The sequence below is a fragment of the Haliaeetus albicilla genome, chromosome 21 (genome assembly GCF_947461875.1).
Source record: "Haliaeetus albicilla chromosome 21, bHalAlb1.1, whole genome shotgun sequence".
Classification (NCBI taxonomy): domain Eukaryota; kingdom Metazoa; phylum Chordata; class Aves; order Accipitriformes; family Accipitridae; genus Haliaeetus; species Haliaeetus albicilla.
In genome coordinates, this window is record NC_091503.1 from 19,492,029 (window position 1) to 19,519,522 (window position 27,494).

Genomic DNA, 27,494 nt, shown 5'->3' on the forward strand with positions numbered 1-27,494 from the left:
GAGAGCTTTCCTAGGGAAGTAATTTGCCTAATTTAATTCCTCTCCCGCCCGAGAGCATTTGCTTTTATTCACGATGACGCAGAAACACACACGTACCCATCCGTGGCCATAAAACCCTCTCCAGACCATCAGAGTGAAGCTCTTTATTGCATGACAAAAACTTTCCATTTACAACTTTTGAACACGTCAAACGATGGTGCCACGTGCGCCGGAGGCATTGCACACGCACGGCTGCTACCGGTGAGGGGAGGCAGCACTCGTCATCGCCATCTCGGCAGGGCCGAGAGGGGCAGGAAAACATCAAATGCTCATCATCGGCTCTTTTTGGCCGATTGCGCAGAAGCGCTTCACAGTTATCGCAGGCAACACCAAGGAGTTTTGGACTCTGAATTAGTTAGGTATGAAAACTAACCAGTAAACATTGTGTCAAGTAAATGCTGGGGAGGGCTCGCTTAAACATCTGAATGACCTCAAAGCGAAGCAAAGGCTGCACGGGGGCGATCCATGCTGTGTTCAGGGGTGCAGAGCTGTGCCAGCATCTAACCGAGATCCGCTTCGGCCCATCTGCCCCCAGGCAGCTGCCAGCCCGCAGGGAAGGGCCTGGCCCTCTCCTGCCTGCCAGCTCTGGCTGCTGCAGAAGGCAAACTGCTGTTCTTAGGCCTTGGCGGCTTTTTTTTTTTTTTCTCGCTTCTACACAAGCAAGGCCAAACCTGGCTCTAGTTGCAAAAGCCCTCCTGGCTCCAACAAAGTTTTGGTATAAAAGTGATACTAGCATCTAAAAAGCAATATCCCCCGGGTGGAGGGATAGGAGGCAGTGATGGACACTGGCAGAAAGCTGTAGCAGCCAAGTCTGTTCAAGACAGTGGAGCTCAATAAACCAGGGAGTGCTTGGTTCAGAAAAGGCTTCAAATTCAATGTGCCCGGGACTGGAAAACACCAGCCCTTGTCCCAACACGGTGGGGCTTGGCTAATTGCTGCTAAGTTTCTTGCTCACCTCCATCCTATCTCCCCCTGCTACTGACTAGCTGAAAGGAAGATACAGGCACCCTTTGTATGGGAAAAGCTCCTCCAAACGTAAGCAGAGGCTCCTCCTGCCCCTGCTTACAACTCTTCATATTTACAGTGTGGCCCCATCCTACATTCACCCACCACCCCCATGCCCTAAGGTGAGAGGCAAGCTGCAGAGAAGACCACAGCCAAAGCCCCTGCCCCATGGCCGATGGGGGTGAGCTGGCTGTGCCAATGAGCTTGGGGGGGGCAGCGTACACAAGCGTACACTTGTTTCTTTCAGAGAAAGCAGACCTGCGTGGCTTGTTTTGCATCTGGCAGGATGCTGGCTCAAGGCCCACTCCTCTAACAGGCTGGCCTCATGCCTACAAAGAGGTCTACACGTGCGCTTCCCCGCAGCCGCCACGCAGTCACTCGGGTGCGAGCAAGGCTGCTGCTCTGCCAAAACCTTCCTCCCCAGAGAGAGTTCAGGTAAGCCAAGCTGCGTGGGCAGGAGGGCCAGCCAGCCCACCCTGCAAAACATACTGCAGCAAGGTGACTCCAGAATACGATTGGGAGCAGCACGGGGTGTTTTAGCTGTCCTTACATTTCAAGAAGGCAGAGATGGACACGCTCAGCAGGGATTGCTTTAATGATGTAATGTTGCCCTTTTCAGCATCCCTGCTTGTAGGTCTTTGGTATGTTAAACTAAATCCCTGCGGAGCCAGTGGGCCAAACCTCAACATTGCTCTTGGGTGCTCAACAGTTGCCCAGCTGGGGGAAGCGGGCATGAACTTGGCCTACAGTGCAGCTTATCACACTCACAGCGTTCCTCTAGACAGGCTGGGATTGGGGTGGTAGGGTTAAAGAAGACCAGGTTATGCACAATCACCCAAGACTAAGTGCTTATGAATGACACTTCACACAGAAGGACAAGTAACAAAAAAACCCGGCTAAATGTGCAGGTGAGGTAGATCCGCAAATAGCACGTGGCGTTTGTCAGTGGTTGTGGTCTCTGCTCAGACCATCCTGCCAGGCATAGCGTGCCCTCAGCTCCCTCTCTGCCCCAGCTCCTTGTGACAGTGGCAGCGGGCTTGAGCAGGGCACAGGACCTGAGGCTAAGTGCAGATGAGGGCAACTAACTACTAGAGCAGAGGACTGGGTGTTAAAGGAGGGCTCAAGTTTGTCTTTTTTCTGTTTTGCAGCCTGTCTGAGAGATGGACATGTACAGTGGTGAATGGTGAGCGCTGACGTGGTTGAGGGTTATCCGTGAACAAAACTCATATACAACTTTGGGTGAGAGGCAGTCATGCGACCAGTTCAGCCTTTCTGCAGCTGATTTCTCTCTCCTGCTCACTTTGGAGAGAGAAGGAGAAAATGAAATAGAAAGAAAACATGCTGCTTATCAAAATGATGGTAAAAGCTGCTATTAGAAAACTAAATGCCCTAAGTCAAAGCTTTTATCAGTAACTATTCTTAGTCTCAATGTCATTGACAGCCTGGAGAATCCAGGGGACAATTTAAGATTAGCTTATCCCCATCCTTTCCCTATTAATCACTGGTCAGTCAGAGGTGTGGGCGAAAGGGGAAGGAAAACGGGCGTGAGAGTGGCCCCAGGCCAGGCTGGCTGTGGAAGCGTGCAGCCTGCCTGGGAAGGAGGCTCCATGCTTGCCACACCTGCGGAGAGGCAGCCCCCCCTCCTTGCCCCCAGCCTCTGCCCTTTGGAAAAGAAACTGTTCCGAAGACATGTCACGAAGCTGCTCTGTTCAGTGTGCGTATGATCTTTTTTTAAAAATGTTTACAAATATATATTTTTTATATGTATATGTATTTCTTAAATCCCATTTAGAAATGTAGCTAAAAAAAGTAGAAAAGCGCTAGCGAGAGTAGGTGTGAGACCAGCAGACTGCTGCACTGCCCACGTATGAAGGCACGAGTGTGGAGACACCCCTGCGGTCAGGCCTGCGCTGTGACAGTCTAACCCACTCCTGACGGCAGTGTTCACTTGCCTTTGTACCCCTAACCCTCACATTACCTAACTAAAGGAACGGTGACCTCCTACAGCCGTACTGATGCCGAGTAGTAATACTGCCTGTACTCGGGGCTTAGTGCAGGTAAGAGCAGTATGTGGCCCACGGTAGGGTTTGTGGTAAGGAAGCCTGGCATCCTCTTAACGTGATGCTTTCAGGCTGGAGGGAATAGAGATCAGGTCCTTTATTCGCAGGGCCTGCTCCTCTTCTGAGTTCAGGTTCCTTTATGATATGTGGGCAGGACAAATGGTCCTTAAAGCCAGCACAAGCATAACCTGAACCTAATTCACCTCCAAAGCAGAGGAAGGGGTCATACCACAATTAAGAATTATGTCCTACATGTTAAATGGAAGGCATTTAAAATACCAGGCTATTCAGAAGATATTCTGTGCTTTTTCTAACATGCACAACACACTTCAAAATCACCAGGGATCAGCTTGTCACCTAGATTTGCTCCTCAGCATGGTCAACTGTATCAATCTTTGTGCATGGCTTTTTGAGCAGTCCAGCATGAGAGTTTAATTTTAGAGTTTCTCTTTGCTATTCCTCTTCCTATGGATGACTCTTTTGCTTTTCAAAGGAACCCTGCCTCTTTCCACAGATATCTACGGAGGGAAAAGTAAGACTCTGAAGTACTTAAGTAACATCAGCTATATTACGATCTCAGCAGCACTTTAAAGTAAGTGGCAAAGCATTATTAATTCATTGGTGCTCACTTCTACATCATTTATCATAACAAGCTACTGTAGTATTCATGTGGATGCTATGTGTATTTCCAAAGAAATTTCATTGTGATTTATCAATTAATTAGTGGGCCATTACACTTTATTGAAGTGTTACCCAGAGTCTTAAACATTCATTACTACCCTAAGAGCAAATGCTTTAACTCCATCTTAGCCCACCAGTGGCTTGCAATCAGGCTATTCTGCTGAAAGCTCTCTTTTGCTTTTCATGGTGTCAAGGACCGCAAAGGAGTGGTACCAAATAACCAAAAGTGAATTTGATCCCTCCGGCCTCATTCACCTGGCCACAGACAACGCAGAGCATAGCATTTTTACATCTTTGCTACATGGATATGAACAGGCAAGGGAACAGGGAGGGCTGCAGAGAAACCCCTTCTTGGTGGGGTTACTGTTGCTGAGTTTCAATGTCTTAAAAAATCTGTTCACAGAGAGTAGGTAAAAGCTGGAACCCAGGTAATTCAATAACTGCATGCACGAAAAAGCAGGCAAGCTCTGAGACGTTTTCTCCTGAATGATCTCCACAGATGGGGACAAGGGGGGCAGCATGGGTTTGCTACATTCAATGCCAGCTTTTCTCAAGTGGCAAGTCCATTGACTAGGGAGATTTAAGTAAGAACGGCAGTACCAGCCCTGCAAACTGAGAGTGAAAGAGACCCAGCATTTTTATCATCACAGTAAGAAGTCACCCATAGCCAGGCCTCATCCACCATCCACCTCTGATATTCTGCAGGTTGGCAGCCATGCCACAAACATTCATTCTTTTGCCAAGAGTGAAGATTAAGAGAATTTGATTTTTTGATTTCTCCACACAATTCCTTGCATCTTTTTCTCTACCAGCCTGCAATTTCTGGAGGGTGCACTGCCAGTCAGTCTTAAAAAAGGGAATCTGTGCAGGCATAACAGCCATGTCTGTACAAGCCAATTCCTTGTTAACTGAGGTTTCAACAGCTATTTATCAGAGGGGGAAAAAAACAGGTGAAGAAATGATGATTAAAAAATAAAATAGGCACAACAATAAAAGATTAAGCTATTGCATTTTGAACCAATGGCACTGTGTTAATAGCACGACTTTCCCCTTCCAAATCCCAGTCATAGCCCCTCCAATGGCTATGACACTGCCATTCTGAGAGAGGGAGGAGTTTGCCACTTAGACAACATGGAGGAGAGAGCAAAACAAAACCGCAGCCCTTCCTGCTCCTCTCTCCCACCCCTCTCTCTCCAGACCCCAGTCCCGGGCTAAGAGAAGACCTGACTGTGCTGCTGGGTGACCCGGATAAATGTTGTTCTCCTGCTCAGTTCCTTGAGTTTGGCAGCTCCCACGTAGGTGCAGGTGGAGCGCAGCCCCCCAAGGATGTCCAGGATGGTGAGTTCCACGTCCCCTCTGTACGGTACCTCCACAGTTCTGCCCTCCGAAGCCCTGGAGAAAAGATCGGTTACTGCATTTATGTCTAAATGCAAAATGTAACAGTGTGTTTACTGGAGCAATGTGAAGCGTAATACTCTGCATGCTGCAGTTTACAAACATCCCCCCCAACTTTATTGCTTGCTTGCCTGTTGCTGCTTGGTGCTCTCAAGCACTGAAATGCCTCAACTCCAGTCACCACCAATACTAGGAACTAGAAGCAGACAAATCTTGTAGATGCTCCAATATCCCATGCGTGTATTTACAGATCTGCTCCTTCCTCCCCTCCACCATCTGCCTACAAGCAAGTGAAGCTTCCAGGTTTATTGAAAAGTAAATTTGACCTTGAGAGCCGCAAGCTTTAATGTATAAGGAACAGCCCCTGGGCTCTGTCCCATGTTACTGACCAGAAGATGCAGCTGGAAATGCTCCAGCTGTCTCCTACCAGCCTGATTCTCCAGAGCCCACAGAGATGATGGAGTGAAAAACCTGTTACAGAAACCCACTGCAGAGCTGTCCCCTGAAGCTAAAAGGTAAGCTAGCACAGTTCAGAGCCAGGCAAAAAGGCCAGAAAAAATACCAGTGCTGTGAATACTGTCAAGTACGAGCGCATGCCAGCACAGACTGCACTGGTCCCAAAAGCACATCTGAAGAGTTACATGAGGGAAGAATCCGGGCAAGTAGCTTTCACTCCTTCTCCAGCCTCATGCTCAGCAATTCCTCCTGCAGCGGAGTGCCCCAATCACCAGCTGATCTCACTTGGCTTTAGAGCAAGCTTGTTCTGCATGGCACACTAGCTCCTTTGGAGACATACGCTTTGGGAAGGGGGGTCTAAGAGAAATGCGGAGGGGAAAGGAGATTATTCTCCTTCTCCCCTGCAAAATGGAGGCAGAAATTGTGGCAAGATCTGTCACTGTTGTAAATGTGGCTTTATTTACTTCTCCCTTAAACATGTTGTCTAGGGGATAGCATAAGAAAGAAAGGGCATGCCCGTTTGGAGGCTCCATTTGCAAATCATTAACAACAGCAGCTATGTGGAGGTACTTCAGCGTAAGCCTGGCTATATTTCATTCTGTTAGTTTAAATGCGAGGTCAAAGCCCTAAGGAGACAATAAAGGAGAAGTGTTAATATTCCATGTGAATAAGGAACCATGATTAATCTCCCTACATCTGATGAGTAATTGACTCTTTCTTGAAACTCCTTAATAAACACAGTAATAAGCAGCCAATGGAAAACCTATGTACCACTGCCATCTAGCAGACTGCACGGGGCTCAGGGGTGTGTTGTAGGGCCTGCACAGTTGGGCTTTCACAGGTTTTTATTTTCAGCTCAAGCGCCAGCGGGAAAAGAAGGCCTGGCCCACAAAACAACACAAAAGTAGTCATGCTACCATTCTGCAGCTTGGTTTTTGGCCATGCCCACCTCCTTCCAGTCAAAGTCAGGAGGTTCAGCTCAGCCTCTGGAGAGCTTCCCATGAGACTGTGAGAGACAGTGCATGTCTGGGATTTGGGGAAACCAGTGCCAATTTTACCTACTAGATCCTGCCTTCTGAAGAGCTCTGCATGCTGTATTGGTCAAGAAATGCAGGGTTTACTGCATTCATGTATGACTGCCTTTTCAGTTCACACATGAGAGTCCAATTAATTTATGCATGAATGACCCATCAGTTCAAACATGAGTGCCCTGTTAATTCATGCTTGAGCATCATGTGGGGCATAAGGTGCAGGGTTTTGATAGTAGACAGCTGACTGCAAACAAAGGCAGCCCCAATTACAGTGGTTCAACAGACCTGCAGAGATGGAAATGTTGCTCCCGAGAGCGTGAACACTTGGCGGTCCTTTTTTCCGAGCAAAATTACAGAAATGTGGGACACGCACAGCCACTGCCCCTGAGAGATGCCCCTGCAGTGGCTATGGTGGTGTTAGGAAGCTGGAGCTTGTGGGATGCTACTTTTGGCTTTAGAGACCAAAACCTACAAAAGTGGTGAACACCTAACTTCACAGCCCCAAAGCTCTGACAGCTACAGTTGTTACTGCTCCTCTAGTATCAGCTGATAAGATGGTGCAATGTCCTGTTGATTGAGGAGTAACCTATAGATACCATACTGGGGGAAGCATGCTGGAAAAGAGGTGCGAGATTAGCTCCATGGAAAATGCTGAGAGTCCAGTTTTATGTTCACCTTTGGAAAAAAAGTGTCAAAAAGGGCTGAAAATTCTCCATGCTCCCAACATACATGCTGGGAGTAACGGATGTTCCAGAATGAAAAGAAGGAGTGGAAGTGGGATGGAAGTGGGACATAAATCTAGAGCTGTGAGTTAAGCAATTGCAAGCGCAGCAAAAAAGTCAGAGCTCAGTTCTTATTGTTATGGCTGTGGAGCAAATCCCAAGACAGTGAAGCTGTTTGTTTGTGTTATCTTCTTCCCCAAATGGGGAAATGCCCACACTGCTGCATGTGAGCACTGTTCACACACACCCCCCCACACCCCTATTTTGGATGTCAGTGAAGCCCTACAGCTACTGAACTCATGACCCTATTGGTATCTTTAACAGTGGTGTTAATTTTTGCTTGTACAATCTTAATCATATGCTTTTATGCTAAAGCACAGTGAATAACTTGACCTGCCATTATGTTCTTGGTTGGTTGTTTTGAAAGGACAGGTCCTAAAATTTGCAGCAAGTATTCAGACTATGATGATGTTAACCCTGACGGGGTCCATAGGGGTGAGGAGTGGAGTTTGTAATGGGTATGTATTCAAACTGTTGGGGCTTTCTGGGTTATGTATTTTGCAGAAACAAAGTGTGAAGTCTGTAATAAGCATGTGCTCAGACTGCTGTAATATTAACCTCCATAGTCTTGTCCACAAGGATGAGAGGGTGAAGTTTGTGGTGAGTATATATTCAGGCTGTGTTAATGTTAATCCCAATACTCTAGTCCCCAGGGGAAAGGGGTAGTTTGTAACCGATCATGTTGCCCAGAGTCCTGCCATCTGGTTCCCAGGGGAGAGTGGGCGGAATTTTAGTAAGCATATGCATGCATTGTTGCACTATTAACCACTGTAGTCTGGTCCAGGGGTAGGGTCTGTGATGGGTATATAACCAAACTGGGATGTTAACCCCTTTAATGTGGTGCTCAGGGTGGAGGAGTGACATTTTAGTAAGTGTACTGTTACAGTATTAATCCCTACTGCCTGGTCCAAAGGGAGGAAGAGTGGAGTTTATAACTGATGCACATTTAGATTGTGATGTTGTTGAAGAGTTCATAATGGATTAACATTCAACCAAGACCAAGTTCTTCAGTATGTGCCTTGTGGAGGTGAGGAGTGCCATATAGGCCATAAATTGAGGGCTTGCTGTGTTCTTGTGTGAGTGCCAAATTAGTTCATGCATGAGTACTGAATAAATTAATGCATGAGTGCCCAATTAGTTCATGCATGCATGCCCAAATAATTTATGCCCAAGCACCCTGTTAGGACATGCACGAGCGCCCAATTTGTTAATGTGTGAGCACCCAGTTAGTTTACATGAGCACCCAATTACTACACACATGGGTGCTGTGTTGGGCATATATGGTAGAGTTAGGGTAGCAAGGGCTGCCAGTGCGACCTGTGTGGGAGAAGGCCATGATCTGCTTCATGCCAGTCACAGAGATGGTTCCACCTCACTCTGAAAATGGTGCGAGCCACCAAAACTTCAGCCAGTCAGGGGAGCACAGGACACCTCTGCTCAAGTGTATTTAAGAAACAGCAGCAGCCACGGGGAGAGGAGACACATGTGGACACAGCTGAGGAGCCATGCAGCTGGAGATGCACTCTCGAAAGGAGGTGCTCTGTGCTGAAGGTGTGCACTCCCAAAGGGACGGTAGTCCCTGGGTGACCCATGGCAGAGCAGAGACGGCCACAAAGGGATTGTGGCTGTGGACAACCCACAATGGAGCAGGCACAGTAAGGAGGAGGAGTGGCAGACAGAAACCATTACACACATAACCACAGCGTCCTGTGCCACCCCCTTCCTCACTGAAGGAGTCGGGACAGACCGAGTGTGACCTGTGGTGAAAGTAAGGGGAGTTGAGACGTGGCAGGGGCGAAGAGAGGTGTCTGGCTTAAGTGGAGTCTGAAAAAGGGGGAGAAAAGGTGCTTACTTAGGTGTTTGTTGAATTTCCCAACAGTGATAAGAAGTTTGTGTTAGCTGGCAATAAATGAAACTAAGTAAAAACTCCCCAAGTTGAGACTGTTCTGCCAGCAACAAATGCTGCGCACAGGCCATGCATGGATTACAGGGGTGTCACAAAAGCTGGCACACTGGGCAGAGAGCTGCATAAGCAAGTCAGCAGGAACTGCTGCGGGATTTGCAGCTCTGACGTCTCTTCCAGAGTTATGACCTGAAACTAACCCTTTCTCAGAAAAGAAAGGTGAAGATGGAGCGCTTGGGACTCCCAACAGCTGGGAAAGGTGTGCTCAGATGCTCTCAGCAGAGACTCTATGTCTCTTGCTAGCCACTGAATGGTGAAGAGAAGGGGAGAACTATTTGCTTTAGACTTTTTGCCCAGGGTCCAATCTGCAGTGCGCCCTGTAACTCCCGGTCAGCTCAAGCCTGCTGCTGGCATGGAGGGATGCGCACGGTGGGTGGGAATCCTGGCAGGGTGGATGGGGTGAAGCACATGTGATGGTGCTCTGTCAGCCCAGCAAAACATGGATGAGGATAAAAGGGTCAGGCTGCCCTGGCATAATGCAACCTTATGAGTGGAGCATTTAAGAAATGGCAGGAATTGGGGGCAGGTCTTCCAGGCTATCATTTGGGATACAGAAGAAGACAGTAAGTAGCAGCCAGCTGCTGGTGCTATTCTGTCTCTGTGGCCCAAATTGCACCCTACAGTTAGTATAAAGTGCCAAAACCCAGCTTAGTAGCAGCTGTGAATTGCTGAGCAACCACAGTAGAACTGCAGCGTTCACACAAAACCTGTGAAATCTGAAAAGGGTTAACAAAAGCAGCTTGGCTCTAACTGAGCAATACTGCATGTGGTAATTGCCTTTCAGAAATTCCCAGCTCTGATACATGTTCCTCATGGAAGGAGGTAAAAATGTAAAAATAAAGCAATATATAAATGACATAGAAGTAATGAAACTGGGTACACAGATTTCATACAAAATTAAGTGGGATCAACTTGACATATTCATTACAAAAACAATTACTCTCACAACTTCATACCCTGCTACAGCCATCTCACCTTACCTGTCAATTTTAATTTAAGTGTTTGCTGGAGGCTCAGGTTCTCCAGCCAAAATGTGTAATTTTGAGAAGATGAAGTTAAGTGACAAGTAGTTTGATTCTGCAGGGGGCTCAGCACACTGAGCTCCCCACTGCTTGAATAAAACGTGAGTGCTCAGGCTCTTTTAAAGACCAAACAGCTTATTGGGGTCACTGACACAGACTTACAGCTGGGCTTTTTAAATGCATATAAAGAAGTCCCACTGCTTTGACCTGTTTGGGGTATCCAGCATTTAAAATGCTGACTTAGAACCCTTCTGGTTCAAGTTTGCCATAAGCTAAACTAGCAAGTGACTAAACTTCCTGTAACTTTTCCTGTAAGAGTAATTCAGAGCAAAGCCTTGCCCTGTTTCCAGTCGTCCCTTCAATGCCCGGCACGTTTACAGTGCTGGGTAAGTAACACTTGCTATTTTTAAACCACAGTGACATTCATGCTGGGACAGGCCAAGCAAGACCAAGACCAAGGTTGGTATTGGTAGCCAGCTCTGCGTCGTGGCTGCAATGTGAACAAGATGAGAATCGGCTCCTTCACAGTTAACAGCCAAGGCTTACAGTTTTAATGTTTGGAGCTGTTGTAGCTAAGTGTAGGCTGGGGGACTCCTTCTATGTTACCTATTAGTGACACAAAAAGGCAGTATCTCAACAGGGACTAAAAACTTCAGATTGTGCTTCTGCTCCCTTGATGCTGAGGAGGTTTCAGAACTTGATTCCCAGGGGACTCTAAAATCAGGATGCAAATCAAAATACAGCTATGGATCAAGCAGAGTTTGTATTGCCCATAAGGAATTGAAAGCATCTATCTAGGCTAAGCCAAATACAGCAGTTTTCTGTATATACTTTACTCCTACAAGACATTAATACTTGCACTTTATCTCATTTTTAAGGGGGATCAACGTCAATTATTTCTCCTACTGGCAGTAAATTTTGTTGCCAGATCACACACACACCCCTAAATAGGTAGAGCAGAATTTAACAGCTGCCTTAGTCCTTTGGCCCACTGGTACAGCAACCTTTCTCAAACTTCTGCAACTTTCACCAGCTCTGTGGTGGCCAGGCCCTAAATAACTCTGCTGCACTGAGATCCATGCAGCATGCTTGGGCTGCTCTGTGATCTCTCAGGGAGCTGCCATTAACTACATGCCTGACCAGCATCAGGCCTTCCCTACACTCCAGCTGACACAAGCACAGGGTAGCAAAGGACAGTAAGTTATCGTAGTTCAGATAAAAGGTTGCCAGCACCTCTGTGTAACTGGCAGCTGCCGCTTTTAAATTATAAGATAATTACTAGTGCTGTCCACTCAGACCATTTGTTCAGATGACAAGCAGATTTGGGGGACAAAAAAAGCCCCCAAACTTCTGGGAACTGGCATATGAACCCAGAGTGAATCAAAGCTCAGAGGTATGCAGCACATCCTACTAGTGCATCATTTCAGCTTGTCCAGATGCAGGTGGTCTCTTGTGCAGCTCGCTCTTCTGCAGCTCTCTCTTCTGCAAATAAACAGTTGTGATCGAAAGCAAAACCACACTGAACCTGCAGTGCCAAAAGAGCCTTGCAGGTCAACCAGGCAGAAAGCCAGTAACATGGGTTGTTCCCCTAAGCAATCCACTGGCTGTTCTCAGTGTAGCCAGACATCCTGCACATAGTGGTGCTTTTAACTGGTACAGATGCAGCCCCATATGAGATTAAAAAAAAAAATTCCTTGCACATTGCTCACTAGCTTCTGATCTGAGCCCCAGAAAAGAGGTACATGGGCTCACGTAAAGTAGGAAGGGTACACTCCACTCAGGAAAGACATGTACATCCTCCTCAGGCAGAAGGCAAAGGTATGCCTGTCCCCCTCTCATCCTATTAGATGCAGAAGAATCCTGGCTTTAACAATCTGCCAGGATATACATGTTCTCCTCACACTACAGTATTCACTGTATATTTTTGCTTTATAAGAATTTTTTTTTTCCTGCAAAAACAATGCTCTTGAAACTTGCCAAAACTCATCACAAGCTTTTTTTGCCCTTGAAAAACTCTTTATTATCATCTCTTATCCCTATGTCCAACTGATTTTCTCCTCTTCAGAAGTCTTCCTCAGAAAGTAGTACTGAACTAGACTGTCTAGTAGGCACAGACTATCAGGTTAAGTCCAGCATCCACAAGCTCTCTGCTTCCCTGTTTTCACATAGGCTTCTCTTTTAATGAGCCTGGGTTTTCTGCCAGACCAGGAAAGCTAATGACTTCATTTGTCTCCAGGTCTCTCCTGCACAATGTCTACCACTAGGCTTCCTTAGTCTTCATTATTATTGCAGTCTAAGAGCTCATAACAATTTAGTATCTTCATCAGTGACACAGACAGCGGGATCATGTGCACCCTCAGCAAGTCTGCAGAAGACACCAAGCTGAGTGGTGCGGTTGACACGCCTGAGCGATGGGATGCCGTCCAGAGGGACCTGGACAAGCTTGAGAAGTGGGCCCATGTGAACCTCCTGAGGTTCAACAAGGCCAAGTGCAAGGTCCTGCACATGGGTCGGGGCAACCCCCAGTGTCAATACAGGCTGGGGGATGAAGGGATTGAGAGCAGCCCTGCGGAGGAGGACTTGGGGGTACTGGTGGATGAGAAGCTGGACATGAGCCGGCAATGTGCACTCACAGCCCAGAAAGCCGACCGTATCCTGGGCTGCCATAACAACAAACATGGCCAGCAGGTCGAGGGAGGTGATTCTGCCCATCTACTCAGCTCTGGTGAGACCCCACCTGCAGTACTGCGTCCAGCTCTGGAGTCCTTGTACAGGAAAGACAGGGACCTGTTGGAGCGGGTCCAGAGGTGGGCCACAAAAATGGTCAGAGGGATGGAACACCTCTCCTGTGAGGAAAAGCTGAGACAGTTGGGGTTGTTCAGCCTGGAGAAGAGAAGGCTCCGGGGAGATCTTATTGCAGCCTTTCAGTACTTAAAGGGGACTTATAAGAAAGATGGGGACAAACTTTTAGCAGGGTCTGTAGCGACAGGACAAGGGGTAATGGTTTTAAACTAAAAGAGGGTAGATTTAGACTAGATATTCCATATTATCTATATTCCTTTCTTCCTTAAAAATTTTTTACAGTGAGGGTGGTGAAACACTGGAACAGGTTGCCCAGAGAGGTGGTATATGCCCCATCCCTGGAAACATCCAAGGTGAGGTTGGACAGGGCTCTGAGCAACCTGACCTAGTTAAAGATGTCCCTGCTCATTGCAGGGGGGTTGGACTAGATGATCTTTAAAGGTTCCTTCCAACGCAAACTATTCTATGTTTCTATGAATCTATGATTCTATGAATCTATGATTCTATGATTTAGGCCAAAGGAGACAGGTGTAAATGCTCTGAAATAGGCTGTATCTCACCACTTTGTAAAGTGCTAGGTGAACTAGTGCACATTTTTATGGTGAATTTTAACTCTTCAGAAGTGACAGACAAAAAACACCACAAAAGCCTATGTCAGGGTGGAGGACAGGAGGTGGGATCAAAGATGCTTTCTACCTAGCATGATGTCTGGGATTGTCGTAGTCCTATCAGCATCTCTGTGCCAGAGTGTGAATTCTGTTTTGTTTTGTGGACCCCATTCTGCTTTACATTCTGCACTGTCACCTTCACACTGCTGCAACTCGTAAGCGTGGTAGCAGCTGGACATGTTGGGAAAAAACCCACATGCTGGAATAGTAACAGCAGACAAGGCCAACAAAACTCATCAATCCTGAATGTCTGGAACAGTAGGTAACATCACTGGCTCTGAGACTCTTACAAACAGCAATTTACCAGATGGGACCAGAGCCTGAACCTACACCAGCAGAGGAGAAGTATCAAAAGCGAACCCTCAATAAACCAGTGTATAGTGTAAGACAGGAAGCATTCTCTAATGAAGTATGCAAGAACCATACTGTCTAAGGGCAGTGACTATACCTGCCACTCACAAGAGAAAAACACAGAGGTTTTCTGGAGTCATCTGCTTTTTCAAAAAGTCAAAATTCTTAGCACTTTCTGGAGTAAAATAGCAATGGACAAGAAATTCCTTTACAAAGCCTGTCTTCCTTTCCTCTCCCTTGAGGATTTTAGTTCAAAACCCAAGCTCCAGCATACTGCATGATTTGGGACTACTCTGGTGCTCTGTTACCCAAAAAGGGGTGGGAAATCTGTACAGCAGGATTCTGCTGCCTAAGAAGACTGCCCAACAAATACAGGAGGGAGTCCTGGGGCTACTGCCTGTGACTGAGAGTGCTTTGGTGGTCCTGGGCCCTCATTAGTGTTGCAGCTGTAACTCAACTCTGTACTGGGGAAACCCCAGGTGAGCTTCACCAATTCACTGAGCACCCACTTTCTGCAAACAGAAGGGAGCATGTGGGCCAGCCGAGAACCCATACACCAACAGGACACCTAACCTGGACAAGCAGAGGACCAGAAACTGCAGCCTGGTATGACATGTTCTAGCATTTAATTCATACGCATCCTGAGAGACCTGTAAGTCAGAACAGTGCCTAATGACTTCCCAGGCCACACAGCTAGTGCTGCAGTGACAGCACACTGCACTGGCTGCAACTGAATGAACATGGTTGCTCTCAGCTATCCATCCCCCCACCACCTTCTCCCTGTCTCCCCCTTGATGTCATCCTTCCCTCAGATCTGCTGCCATAAGTGTTGGTAACAGCTTCCTAAAGGGGAATAGAGGCATGGGCCTGTATCCAACATATGCCTTTTGCACAATTCTGCTCCAGAAGTTACCGGATGGCTGGCTTACTGCAATTGCTCCTGTGAGGAATTCATACCTGTATTCAGCAACCCCTCCTGCATGCTTCTTCATGGCTGTATCAGAGCTCATTCCATAGAAGAGTTTCACCTTCTTGCCATTCTTTTCCATAATCTCTCCAGCACACTGGTCATGGCCTGCAAACATTCCTCCAAGCATGACAAAATCAGCACCGGCTCCTGTGATCAGCAAAGTGACATGTAAGAAAGCAGGGAAGGGAGAAAAAGGGTGAAAGACAAAGCAAGAACACAGTGGCCTCCAAAAACAATAGCCAGCCCTCAATAGTTTGGTACAGAAAGTCCCCTCCTGTAACGGATGCAGTGAACTTGGAAGAAATGCTTTACTGAAGAACTGACACATGCTGAATTGTATTTCTCTGGTATTTTAAATGGAAAGATTCCTTTTCTGTTGTGATGACAAAGATATAGATTATTCAACTCCACCCCACACGCTTTATTTTCAAATTCAGTTTTAACCCTTTACTTCACAATAGTATCTGAGCACAGTTCCTTATTAACTACTACTGTGACGGCAGTGTGCAGGAGCCCTAATCACAGGGCTGGAACCTGTTGAGCTCAATGCTGTACAGAGGACAGCTCCTACTTCAAGACCTTTCTAGGCTACAAGGGGTGAGTGGGAATGTACCCTGAAGGAAGGCATACCCATGAATGTAATATACTCATCCCAACACTGACATAAAACAAGCAGATTTTTTAATGAAATGATGGATTTTTCAAGTCAACCAGCCATATGTATTCAGTGTAAGTCTGGGTGATCCCTTGTCAAAGAGAGCTGGATGGGTCTGCGTTTGGTTCCTGTTGTTTAAAAGCTCTGGGCCAAGGACCACAACCCTGGGTTCTAAGATTCTCCGCATGCACCACAAAGGAGGTCTAACCCATAGCTACAACTCCTAAATATGTTCCAGATACTGAATAACACTGAATACTCAGTCATGCCTGTTCAGTCTGTCCACCTCCCCTGGCTTTGCAAATTATGAAATCAGTTCCACTGGGAGTAAGATCAGGAAGGTTTCTGGAATCACTCTTGATTTTCTGCTGTGATTTCCAGTATTTCCCAGCAGCTCCTCCTGTGATATTTTGGCATATCTAGTCTTGCATGGAAAAGCTTGGCTTTTACTCTTTCATGAGCCGGTGGTGAACCATCCCTGAAACAAAGCATTTTCCTGTTCAGGCTTTCTGCTTCTTCAATGTGTATGTGTCAGAACAGGCCTCCCCCCTGCCCAACTTCTTCCCAGAACTGGCAAAAGAACAGGGTTATAAACCTCACTTCATAGAAAGCAAAAGAGCCGGAACTAACCTCACCCCGTTACAAACATGTCCAAACTCTGAGGAGATCCCAGGCTAGGTAAGTCTGGCATTAGGATTTGCCCTGATCTCTGTCGCTATCTAAACAATAGCACTGAACCTTGAAATCTGAAGACTGAAATCATTATCAAATCTGCTCAGCTTCTGCCATCTGTTTAAAAGCTCTGTAGATAAACCTGAATTTGGGAATATTTTGATCTTAGAATACATGACAACTGTGGAGTGTGCACCGATTTATAAAAGCCAGTTCCCTCCCACCACCTCTTTGCCAAAGAGCAGACCTAGCAGCAATGTCTGGGAGCAGAGCACCCAGCTGCTCTGCTGACCTCGCCTCCCTTTGCCTGGTTGTTGTTTGAAAGGAACAGCATGTCCGTAGTAAAGGGATATCAAAAATGAGGCTTGTGCAAAGCTGCTGAGCACATCACAAGCAGTACTTATAGCCAGGCACCCATTCAGGTGTCCTATCATGCCAGCTACCTGGCAGATTTTTCCTGAGCTCTTTTGTTTCAGATGGCTGAGTTTTAAAGCCCCAGTTTGACTCACGTCTGATACTACTATTAACCTGACAAAACCAAAAGGAACGCTCATCCTTTAAGACAATCTCAATTACTGATGGGGAGGTCCTGTTGTTACCTGGCACAATCTTGCTCCACCTTTGCAAAAAATAAGTAGCCTGGGAAATCTAGTTGATGTCTTCTTCGTGGGTGGAAGAAAACAACATGAGGAAGGAGGGATGGATTTGGGATCAAGGTTTCAAAGAGGGCATTTAAACAAGTCAAAGGCCTGCCAAAGGACACTCTGGACTCTCTGCCTTGTCAATACTATTCTCTGATCCCTAACTGTAGTCCTGACTCTGGCTGTGGGTCTTACAGCCTCCAAATTATTAATGCAGAACAGTCACATGAACTCTACACTCCAGAATCAGAGAATTTTGGTTCCTGTGCCCTTAAGTATCTATTTATCATTTTTCTTTTGACTGCGTATTTTGGGAGGAAAGCAAATATGTCTGAATTACAGGATTGAAACTCATCCAACTTGAGTAGCTTCAGCAAGCTACAACATAATTCATCAAGCTCTTCCAGAAGAGAGGAGCCATGTTACAGCAGATGCAGCACGTCTAAACATTGGAATGATATATGCTGACTGTCCTGCAGCTCCAGGAATGACAAGCCCATATTAAATATACTTTTTTCCAATGCTCTCCAGAACTTTCCACCCTGCTTCAGTGTTGCAAAGATGTCTGAAAGTCTCAAGTCTGTTCAACTACTTTTGTACCAGTTAACATCCAACCAGGAGGCTGTAGTTCTTAGCATGGTCTTTCTTTACTTATGCATGTAGAAGCATTGGTGGTATTTGCAACACCCAGCTGCAGTCTTTTGTTTTCAAGTACAGATAGCGTGCCATTATTTTAGGTTGTGGGGCATTGGGAACACCTCGCAACAACCCCTTAGATAATGCAGGATGTGATGGGGTGCGTTGCATACAAGCATCCCAGTAGCTTGCCCAGAGTTTGCTAGACTCATCCTCTTTCTACACAATGCCACTTCAATGCACTGATGCTGGGGACGACTTCCCCGTTGAGGCCTATGCTGTATCTGGGCTGATTTTGTCCATTCACATTTCATAGTGCCTTCTCTTTCAAGCCATTACAGAACACATGTGCTGACGCCATCCCAATCTTGCACCACTCACACAGTTCTGCTGAATCTGGATGGAATCCCTCAGATGTCTTTTGTATGCCTGATAATACAAGTTACTGATAACCAGATTGGCTCTGCACAAATTCATCTGGAGTCAGCCTGGATTTGTAGCCTGGGCAGTCCTCCAGGCAGATGCAGCGTAAGTTAGCCTGGAATCAACATTCACCTGTGCTCCAGCTGAGCCAGCAAGCCTTTGCAACAGTAAGTATACACACAGAGCTATTGAAAACAGGAAAAAAAGCCAGTATGATGTGTCAGGTATATTTTGGAACCAGTATATGTCCCCAGTTGACTATTACACATGATTTTTCCTTCCTTTTCCTTCTCTGCTCCTGTATCTCTTCTCACCATTGCTGTAAGGAACAGCAGTATTGTGTTAAAGATGCTGGCGTAGGATTCAAAAGGCACATTCTGTTCCTGGCTGTGTCACAAAAATATATGTGACCTCAGGCAACTGAACTTAGTATTTCTGTGCTTTGACTTCTCATCTTTAAAAGGAGACAGTAGTGCCTCCCTGGGGCATTCTGAGAAATGTGTTCATGTTATCAGCCTTTCCAAGGGTGCAGTTATGTGAACCATCTGAGAGTCCAACACAAAGTTCTTTCATACTTTCTCTCATTCCTGCATCAAAACACCTCTTTTCTTCCTGATCAACCTACATCTTTTCCATTATTCTCTCCAATATCCAGATGGCAGTGATATCTTCAGTTTCCTAAATCCATAAAAGGTTCCCATCCAGCAGTACCAGAATTCCAGCAGTCTCTCCCAAAGTATCTGTCCCTCCTGGCATTTTTGTCCCCCAACTTCAGTGCTTCTCTGTTCCTTGCTTTTTTAATTAGGCTTCTACCTTGTTTCCCCTCTGACAAAATGCCCAGTCTGTCTCTGACTCCTGACACCAGTCAATGGTGTCACCTTCCACTCGTAAAGCTTCTCAGGATCTTCTTCATGGTTCTTCACAACTCTTCACTTGCACTCAACCCACTCTACTCCTGTTCCCGTGAACTTGCCTCCTCCGGTCACATGTTTAGCCATTTTTCAATGCTAGTCTTCAGATCTGGGACTCCCTCACACTTTTAATGACTCAAATGGCTGCTTTGTCACTGCTTTATAATGAACACCTGAACATCCCTTTCTGAAGACTTTACAATGATCTGCCAAAAAGAGATAGTACAATCACTTTGACAAAAGTCCTCTTTGGCTCTTTCGTCCAATGCTTTGTCCAGGCCTCCAACCCCAGGTGAAATTGTACATCTGTATGTTTTAGCACCCAGCCTCTGCTATCCAATACATTTATGTAACTCCTCTCCCCCAAGAGGGTCCCAGCAAGCGCAGAGGTCTGTGCTAGACAATTCAGTATCAGTATCAAGGCTTTGGCTTGTAAAGGCTGGGCACGGGGCTCACATAGCCAATCACCTCAACAGCATTCAATAAACACTGATAGTAATAAAAACATCTAGAAGCTTATTTTGCCACCCACCTTTGACAAATGCACACCTGGCTCCAGTTAGTGAGATACCTGCAGTGTGCCTACCTCAGTGATGCATAACCAGATATGGTAAGTTTATTGCCTCAGGGTAATCTCTATCAGTTCCAGCCCTGTACCTGTGACAGACAGGTCAGACTGATCTGTCTGGCCTACTGTCAGAGCAGAACTACTGCCTGTATAATCTCAGCTTTCTGACGCTCCTCTGTTGCAGGGTCAACCCATGGTAGACTTCGAACATGTACCACTGTGAATCCCAGCACCTCCCGACAATCAGCAAGGTCAGAATCTGCACCTTCACGGATTTCAAGACAGCTTCTGTTCAGTTAGCCCAAAGAGACTACAAGGACTTCTTCAGACTTGCTATAAACATCACAAAGGAAAACATTTTAAACACTTTGAAGTTACTTCCTGTTGTTCTAACTTCTGGAAACGCTCTTGTTGAAAAAAAGGCCTTTTCCACGGGCCAGGTTTCTGTGCAGGCAGCTGGGAGTGCAGCGAGGTCACAATCCCAGTTAAGCTCCCAGCGGCAAGGCCAGCAAGAACCAGAGCAGCGGAGGAGCCAGAGAAAGTCAGGCAGAACAAAGGCCTCGCTGCAGGCGGCACAAATTCAGAGTGGGCTGGGCTGAGGAGAGGTCGGCTGTTTTTTTAATACAATCTTGTTGTCAAAGAGGGTGGATGCCGCTGTTTATCTATGTCAGAATCACCCAACTGGAACTATCTATTCCCTATGTCACATCACCCACTGGGTAACACAAGGGTGCTGTGAAATCCTGTGACTGAGCAGATTCCTTGCTGGTAGCAATCACTCCACGGCTGTGCCTGAAAATCTCTAATTAAGTATTCCTTGTCATCTGACCTGCCTAAAAACAGGAGCTGTCTGCAAACTTCGAAGACAGATTTTGGTTTCAACCTTTCCAGGAGGCCCAGAGTTTTTCTTGGCAGGTCTGTAATCTGAGTTTAGGCCTGCCCTGCTTTCCATACTTGCAAAGCTCCCTGCCAAGCAGACATGCTGTATCATAACGTCCTAGCTCTTGTATCGTACCGCACTGAAATCCCAATGAGACACTCTGCTGTCCCACTGTATTCTGGGTATTACTCCATGGTGACATCTCCAAAGGGTCTGGCATTTTGAGGGGTGGGACAGTGTCTTTAAATGTCCTGTCAGCCCAGGATGCATTTACCACCTGGTTCACATAGGCTGCTGCAACAAGGTTATGGTTAAGGGACAATCCTGACCTCGACCCCCCACACTGATGTAACTTTCACGTCCAACAGAAAATACTCACAGATTAAATTCTCTGTTCTATCAGCAAGAGCTACTGCAATTCACCAAAGCTAACGGCATGAGAGCAAAATCTGTTAATTATTAACTTAGATGTTTTAGACATCTGCTCAGCTCTAGGGGATACAGTATAAATAAAATCTCATCTCTTCAAGCGGACAGCTGATCCCAAGAACATCTCCAGGGATCTGGCCTGCCTTTTTGTTTTGGTCTTCCGTCCAACACACATTCCACGATCTCTCCATCCTTTCAAGGCCCAGGTCAGCCAGCTCTGGCAATGTTACAGACATCTTTGAACCCTACTCAAAAGAAACCCTTATCAGTTTTCTTTGTATTACTGTCCCAGTGGCTGTATCCCATGCACACCTGGCAGATAGTTTCTAAACAGGACTTCGACCGCTGTACGTTTTGCGCTGCAGAATTTGCACTGTCTGGTCCAAAGAGCGCATTCGCGTCTGGCGTATTAATTTCACCGGAGTCACCCACGGGGACGAACGTAACCTACTGCTGATAACACATTCGGGGTCAAACTGACTCCCGCATCGGTGCTGACGGTGCTGGGGACACGGGGGTGTAACGGGTGGCAGACACGCCGTCCTTACCAAACGCTTTGGCGACATCTCCCGGGCAGCTGCATCCCCCGTCCTGCGTGAAGAAAAGGCGACAGTGAGTGGCGGGAGCTCGCCCGGGGACCCCGCGACCGGCCACACAACGGCCCCTGCTCAGGGACGGCGGGTCAAGAGCTGGCGGCGCACCACCGGCATGCATCGTCTCAGCGGAGTTTTTAGGGAAGACCTATTACCCTTTCTATTGCTTTCCTTCTTTGGGGTCATTTACAGTCCACTGAAAATACCACCGCGGTAACAGCAGCAATGCAAATTCCTGACTGCAATTTCCTAAATCCCGGAAACTGGAAAACACCACCTCCTCTGATGATCTGAATCATTCCCTGCCATTTTAATGAAAGGCCGTGTGATGCAGAGGTACCACAAACCCCTACCTTAAACCACCAAAGACATTTAAAGTAACTTTCTCAGCAGTTTACAATACATTAAAAGGTCACAGAGGGAGGGGTGAGGAAATACACCATCAGCTATGTTGGATTTTGATCTGATAATCTCTAAGCAAATTGGGTAGTCTAATCTTTGGTAAATGAAAACGAATCTCTCATCATACTCACTGTTTGCTACAGGTCTGGTAAGGAAACAGCAGCACTTTGAGATCATTAGCATTTTAGACCTATGTGTTTCAGTTTCAGTGCAGAGCAAAGAAGTGGCTGATGAGGGGGTTTCAGTTGAGGGGAGGGAAGTTATGTACGTGTGATAGGGCTGTAAAAAAGGAACAGCACATAGCAGAGCTCATCATGTGCTATGGTTCTTTAGGTTTTGTAAAGGTCTGAGCATCAGATGAAAGATCCTTCTACTCTACGCAGTCATTGTACCAAGAGGGCTCCCCATTCCTTTGATGATCGGGGTCCGTTGCAGACTGCCGACTGCCTTCCTGCTTTTGAAGCTACTCCCCAGACTGTACAGTTACTTCACTTTGTTTCACCTCCCTGTTGGCAGAGATGCATGCCTGTGTATGACCTGTGGCTGAGCACAGCCAGACACCCCCAGCATCAGCCATTTTAGAGCTGGCTTTCGCAGGTAGCTAGCAACAGGGCTGAGTGTTAGAACCTCTGTGTGCACAAAAGGATTCAGACACAAACCAAGCAGGTGGATCCAAAAGTGAGTGGCTTTTCAAAGGGCATCCCACTGCAAACAGCGCCTGGTAGAACTTTAAAGGATTTATTCCAGTTGCTGATAACCTCTAGCACATTATGCCTTTTGTTGGGCTAGACACTCTTGCTGTCAGCTCCAGAAAGGAGTGCTGGGCTGACAGCTAAATCTCTCCTGTTAAGGGCTCTGCTTGTGCAGTTCTTTCCCTCTGACAAGTCTGTCAGAGCCTGGAGGAGGGTGTGCACGTATGTGCATGTGTCAGGGGAGGAAGAGCCGAGGTAGAAAGAGGGGTCTAATAATCTTCAAAGAGTAGTGTCAGGAATTTGCCTCTTACTGTCTGACTGAGACAGGCTGGCTATGAATGCTCGCTGGTAGATGGGTTTCAGTCTGTTCTTGTTGGGTGGCTCAGTGTCTGAGTTTTGTAATTAATCCAGTAGTGGCAGTGATGGAGGCTTTATGCTTTTGGAAGTACCACAGTGATGGGGGCCTTAGTGTATAATCATTAATCATTGGCTTCAAAAAATATCACTTTGAATGTCACCAAATTACAAAATGCTGAGCAGATTAAGAGACTTTCCCAAAACCTCATGAGTTACCATTTAAGATAAAAGGAACCGATAGTGATGATTCACAGCACTTCTTTATCTGTAGATGTCTCCACTTACTTCACATAAGCAGGTAAATTTAATGATTCACAGAAAGGGAAACTCAAAGGGGACATACAAAGCACTTATGCCAGAAGATGCTATATAATAAAGTTATATGCATTAAACCACTTCATTCCATATGAAAAATCAAGCACTCTGTTTAGAAAATAAAACTGTGCTTCTGCTGCATTGTCTGGGAAGCTTCCCCTTGCAATTCAGCTCATCCCAACAGGGGCCTGGCTCTGGACTCAAAATGAATTGTTGCACTCCAGTCACAGAGCTTGTTGCAGGCTCAGCCTTTACCTCAGAGCCCTGGGGAAATGCATCTGTACAAATCCCCCTGTGAATTCAGAACTGGCATGATTCTGAAGTAAGCCTACTGGAAAGGGTGGCCATGAGGCCTGCGGAGGGCATGATTCTGAGACAACTAAGTGCTAAGCTGAAGTAGAGGGGAAAACAGCTTTCCAGTCAACCGAATATTTTAACATGGCTAAAATAATGTTATCTTCCCCAGTCTTGTTCTCCGAACACATAACCCATTTTACAACAACAAAATTCAGCCTGAGGAAAAGAAATACAGTATGGAAAACCAGTATGAACTGGTTGAATATTTAATATTATATGCAACTTATAAGTTTATAAACATGATTTATATGTTTCAAGCAACCTTTATAATAAGCTGTATAACCAGCCCTTCCTACAGTATCAGCAAACAGATCGCTATTTTTTATGCAGAAGATATATAAAGTATGCGGCATATACAGCAGTAGAAACAATACATATGGTGCTTTATTCTGAACTACATATGCTGGGCATATTTCTGTGTGGAAGGTCTTCTGTGTGGAGGAAGAAATGGTATGGCAGTAGCTGGGTGAAGAACCCCTTAGTCATCCTTTTCACTGAATGCTGGTGGCCCATCACCCAGGCAGGGTGAAGGGGAAATAGGGATCTCTGTCAAATGATAGCCAAATGAGAGAGGACACATGCAAGGCTGCTTTCCATTCCCCACATTGCTGGCTTACTAGAACACGTGACTGCCTCTCTATCCAGCAGAGTAGTTCTCTGACCTACAAGAAAGAGAAACTCTATCTCAAGTAGGGCGTTTCTGAAGGAGCTCTTCTGCTAAATGGCCCTTCCACTGTAACTCACTGCTGCACCTTCTCAAGGCCAATGGATTAGCAAGAATGAAAATTGAGACTATTGGCTCCCAGACAAATAGCACAGGACAGAAACAGGGTGTGTATCTTAGACAGGGTTTCCTCTCCTCTTTCAGTGAGTCATGAAAGACTCATTTCTGAGGTGAGCTTTGAGTTTTAAAGATAATTTAGCATGAGGAAAGTAACTGGTGCAATTTCACCTCCCTTTCTCTGTGTAAGTGACTCTAGAGAGACACCAGGCGTTCACTTGAACTATCATGTTTGCCTAAAAACTGTCACCTCCTTTGTCAATGTATCAGCTCCAAAAATCATACATGATCACTTCAGTAATACAAACATTTAAAATCCCAGTTTGTGCTGCCACCCTAGCAGAGCTACTGCAGAATGGGCTTCAAGTGTGCTGTGTTCCTTGTGGGCCTATACTGTGCTCAGCACCATCACTTTCTCATTCCATGAGTGGGACTTCTTTCCTTTCAGACAAGCTGAGCCAAAGTAACAAGAGGAGCAACTCAGTGAAGGTACTGGACAAGACAGAAGTGGATGCAAGAAAGCACCCCAGGGGATTAACCCATATCACACCATCAGCTATAATCTACATGAGGATAGGTGGTAGGCTTTGAATCTTCTCACATCCTTCCTGCTAGTTCCAGATCAATATAACAAAAAACTGCTGGACATATTTTCTCCTGCCAAATTGATGTAGATAGCTGTGGTAATACTCTGACTGTAGAGGTCTCCTTTGGCTCAGGCAGGGTGTGCCCCTTCCTGAATCTACATAAAGACAGTAGTGAGACATTTTGAGGGATGCCATGTATACTTGTTCCCACTAGACCCAATTATATACTTAGGCTTGCTCCCATATGGTATTTTTCCCTCAGGAGGATACCTCTCTTTTGTGATACTCTTGTCAGAGCTCTGGCCATGACCATGAAGTCCAGCCTTTTCTTTCCCCAGTAAACACACCAATACCTATCTGACTGCTGCAGAATTCAGGCATAATATCCTCACCCTTGCTTTAGTCCCCTTAGCTTGGGTGACAGAGTTGAGTTGTAGTGGTGTTAGAGACCCCAGTTACAGCTGAAGGTAATTATCTTGGCCCAGATGTTGTAGCAGACAGGTATTAAATTGCCCTCCTATACTCCCGCTGTAATGGCTAGGGGGTTGTTAGGTGTGGGCTCACTGAAACCAGTATGACCTAAGCAGGTCAGGAAGCGATCCATCCCCAAAGCAGGAAAGGAGAGGAGGAATAGCACAGAACCGTCTCATTTTTCAACAGTCTAAATACACACTCCCTGTTTTCTTGTAAAATCAGGATAATAACGTTCTTTTGAGGGTTGCTAGCAGAAAATGATTATTGCAAAACTAGGATGGGTCTCTGAGCATCACTGCTAGGATGACACCTATAGTTATCCTGCCTTCATAGTAATGAGTCAGTCTTTCATGCTCTATTGCACACATGTTCTCTTGTCTGCTATAGACATAAACATTTGTAATACTGCCCAAGTCATAAAATCACAGACTGCTTTTCTTTTTTTCTGCAAAATTCATCTAGGGGAGCCATGGAGAGGAGGTAATGCATATGCATTAACAATAAAGAGCAAGAGGGATCCGACTGTAACACATACTTGTTTTCCTGCTCCATTATACCCACAGATCCACGAAATACAGTCAAACCCTTTGCCCATCCACAGTTTGTTCTCCTCTCCCCTCCTTCCTCAACAACACCTCGCTCCTCACATGGATACTAGTCACAACTTGGTCAAACAAATCAGGGCCTTCCAGTGATTTCACTTGGCAGTAGATCTAAAATTCAGTATGTGGTCTTCTAGGGCCGCAGAGGGAGACTGTTGGCTGTGAGGGTACCTGTGAGCACAGCACGCTGGTTAGCCCCTATGCCTTCCTGATTACCAGCTGCCTCACAGGCAGCCTGCAGAGACTGTGCAAGCCTGACAGAGTCAGGAGCTCACTGGTGGGCTGGGCGTGCGTAAGCACACACACAGGAACTTTGGGTGCTGTAGGCTGCAGTCTGGCTCAGTCTGAGGCCATGCTTACAGATTTACCTTTTCTATGCGAGGTGAATCCGGTCTTGCTGGTAGAGTGGAAGCTGCCATTAGCAGGCAACACAGATACATGCTCTTTTTTCTCCACAGGCTCATTATTTCCCCAGAGCTTTGTGAGAACATAAGTGGCTCACATGCCAGCTATGCTCAACAGAGCCACCTCTGAAACGCTCCTGCCCCTGCACAGACAGCTCTATGAGGACGCTATCTGAAGCAACTCAGCTACTACGGCACAGACGGGCTCCTATCATTTTAGCTTGTACTCCCCTCCACTGCCTGCCTGTCTCTCAGTCCCACTCTCTGGGGAAAGCCATGTTTACGTTTCACTCATTTTTCAGAAATCTTTCATAGGAATTACTGTTTGCTTCAATGTGAAAACGCTATCAAGCTTCCTATTCTGTTCACATAATGGCTTACTCCATTCAGGAGCAAGAAGTAGCTTTCCAAAGGCACAAACAGGAGTGACGTGCCCAAGTCTTTTCAAACATTAGAGGGAGTTGGTCTCTTTACATTTAAATCCCCACTGACTACCCTAGGAGCTAGTGTAGAGGTCAACTGGAGATGACCGAAGGATAGCCTTTAACATGCAGGGTACTGGACTGTTAGATTCTCCTGTTCCACAACGATTTGCACAGTGGGAATCTGAGAGTAGATGACATTTACTTACAGAGATGATATGTCCTTTCAAACCATGTGCTGAGTCTGCACACTCAATAACGGCACTTAGCTGTGGATAGCCCACCCCCGTCTTAATCCGAGTGGTACACACAGAACCTAGACAAGAGAATGAGAGGAAAAAACATAGCCCATTAGGCTGACAGAAAAGATACAGCTTGTTTTCTTTTTCTTGTGGAAAAAATGTGTTTCTAACTGTATTATTTTTTTCCCTCAAGAAGTCTCTATTGCCAATGTTGGCTTCTCACGGA

General features: G+C 46.2%; 1 protein-coding gene across 2 annotated transcripts in view; it reads right to left on the reverse strand.

Moving 5' to 3' along the window:
* Positions 1 to 128: 128 nt before the first annotated feature.
* The window catches only part of GMPR (guanosine monophosphate reductase), a 44,546-nt gene continuing 17,180 nt past the window's right edge, over positions 129 to 27,494 (reverse strand). The window contains exons 6-9 of one of the 2 annotated variants that reach the window (XM_069809160.1): positions 27,236 to 27,342; positions 21,589 to 21,631; positions 15,213 to 15,372; positions 129 to 5,177 (exon numbers count right to left, since the gene is read on the reverse strand). In XM_069809160.1, the coding sequence (XP_069665261.1) occupies positions 4,997 to 5,177; positions 15,213 to 15,372; positions 21,589 to 21,631; positions 27,236 to 27,342 (491 nt within the window). In that variant the 3' untranslated portion in view covers positions 129 to 4,996. Of the gene's footprint in view, positions 5,178 to 5,235; positions 6,263 to 15,212; positions 15,373 to 21,588; positions 21,632 to 27,235; positions 27,343 to 27,494 lie in introns of those variants that run through there. The other variant, XM_069809161.1, reaches the window with a different exon arrangement.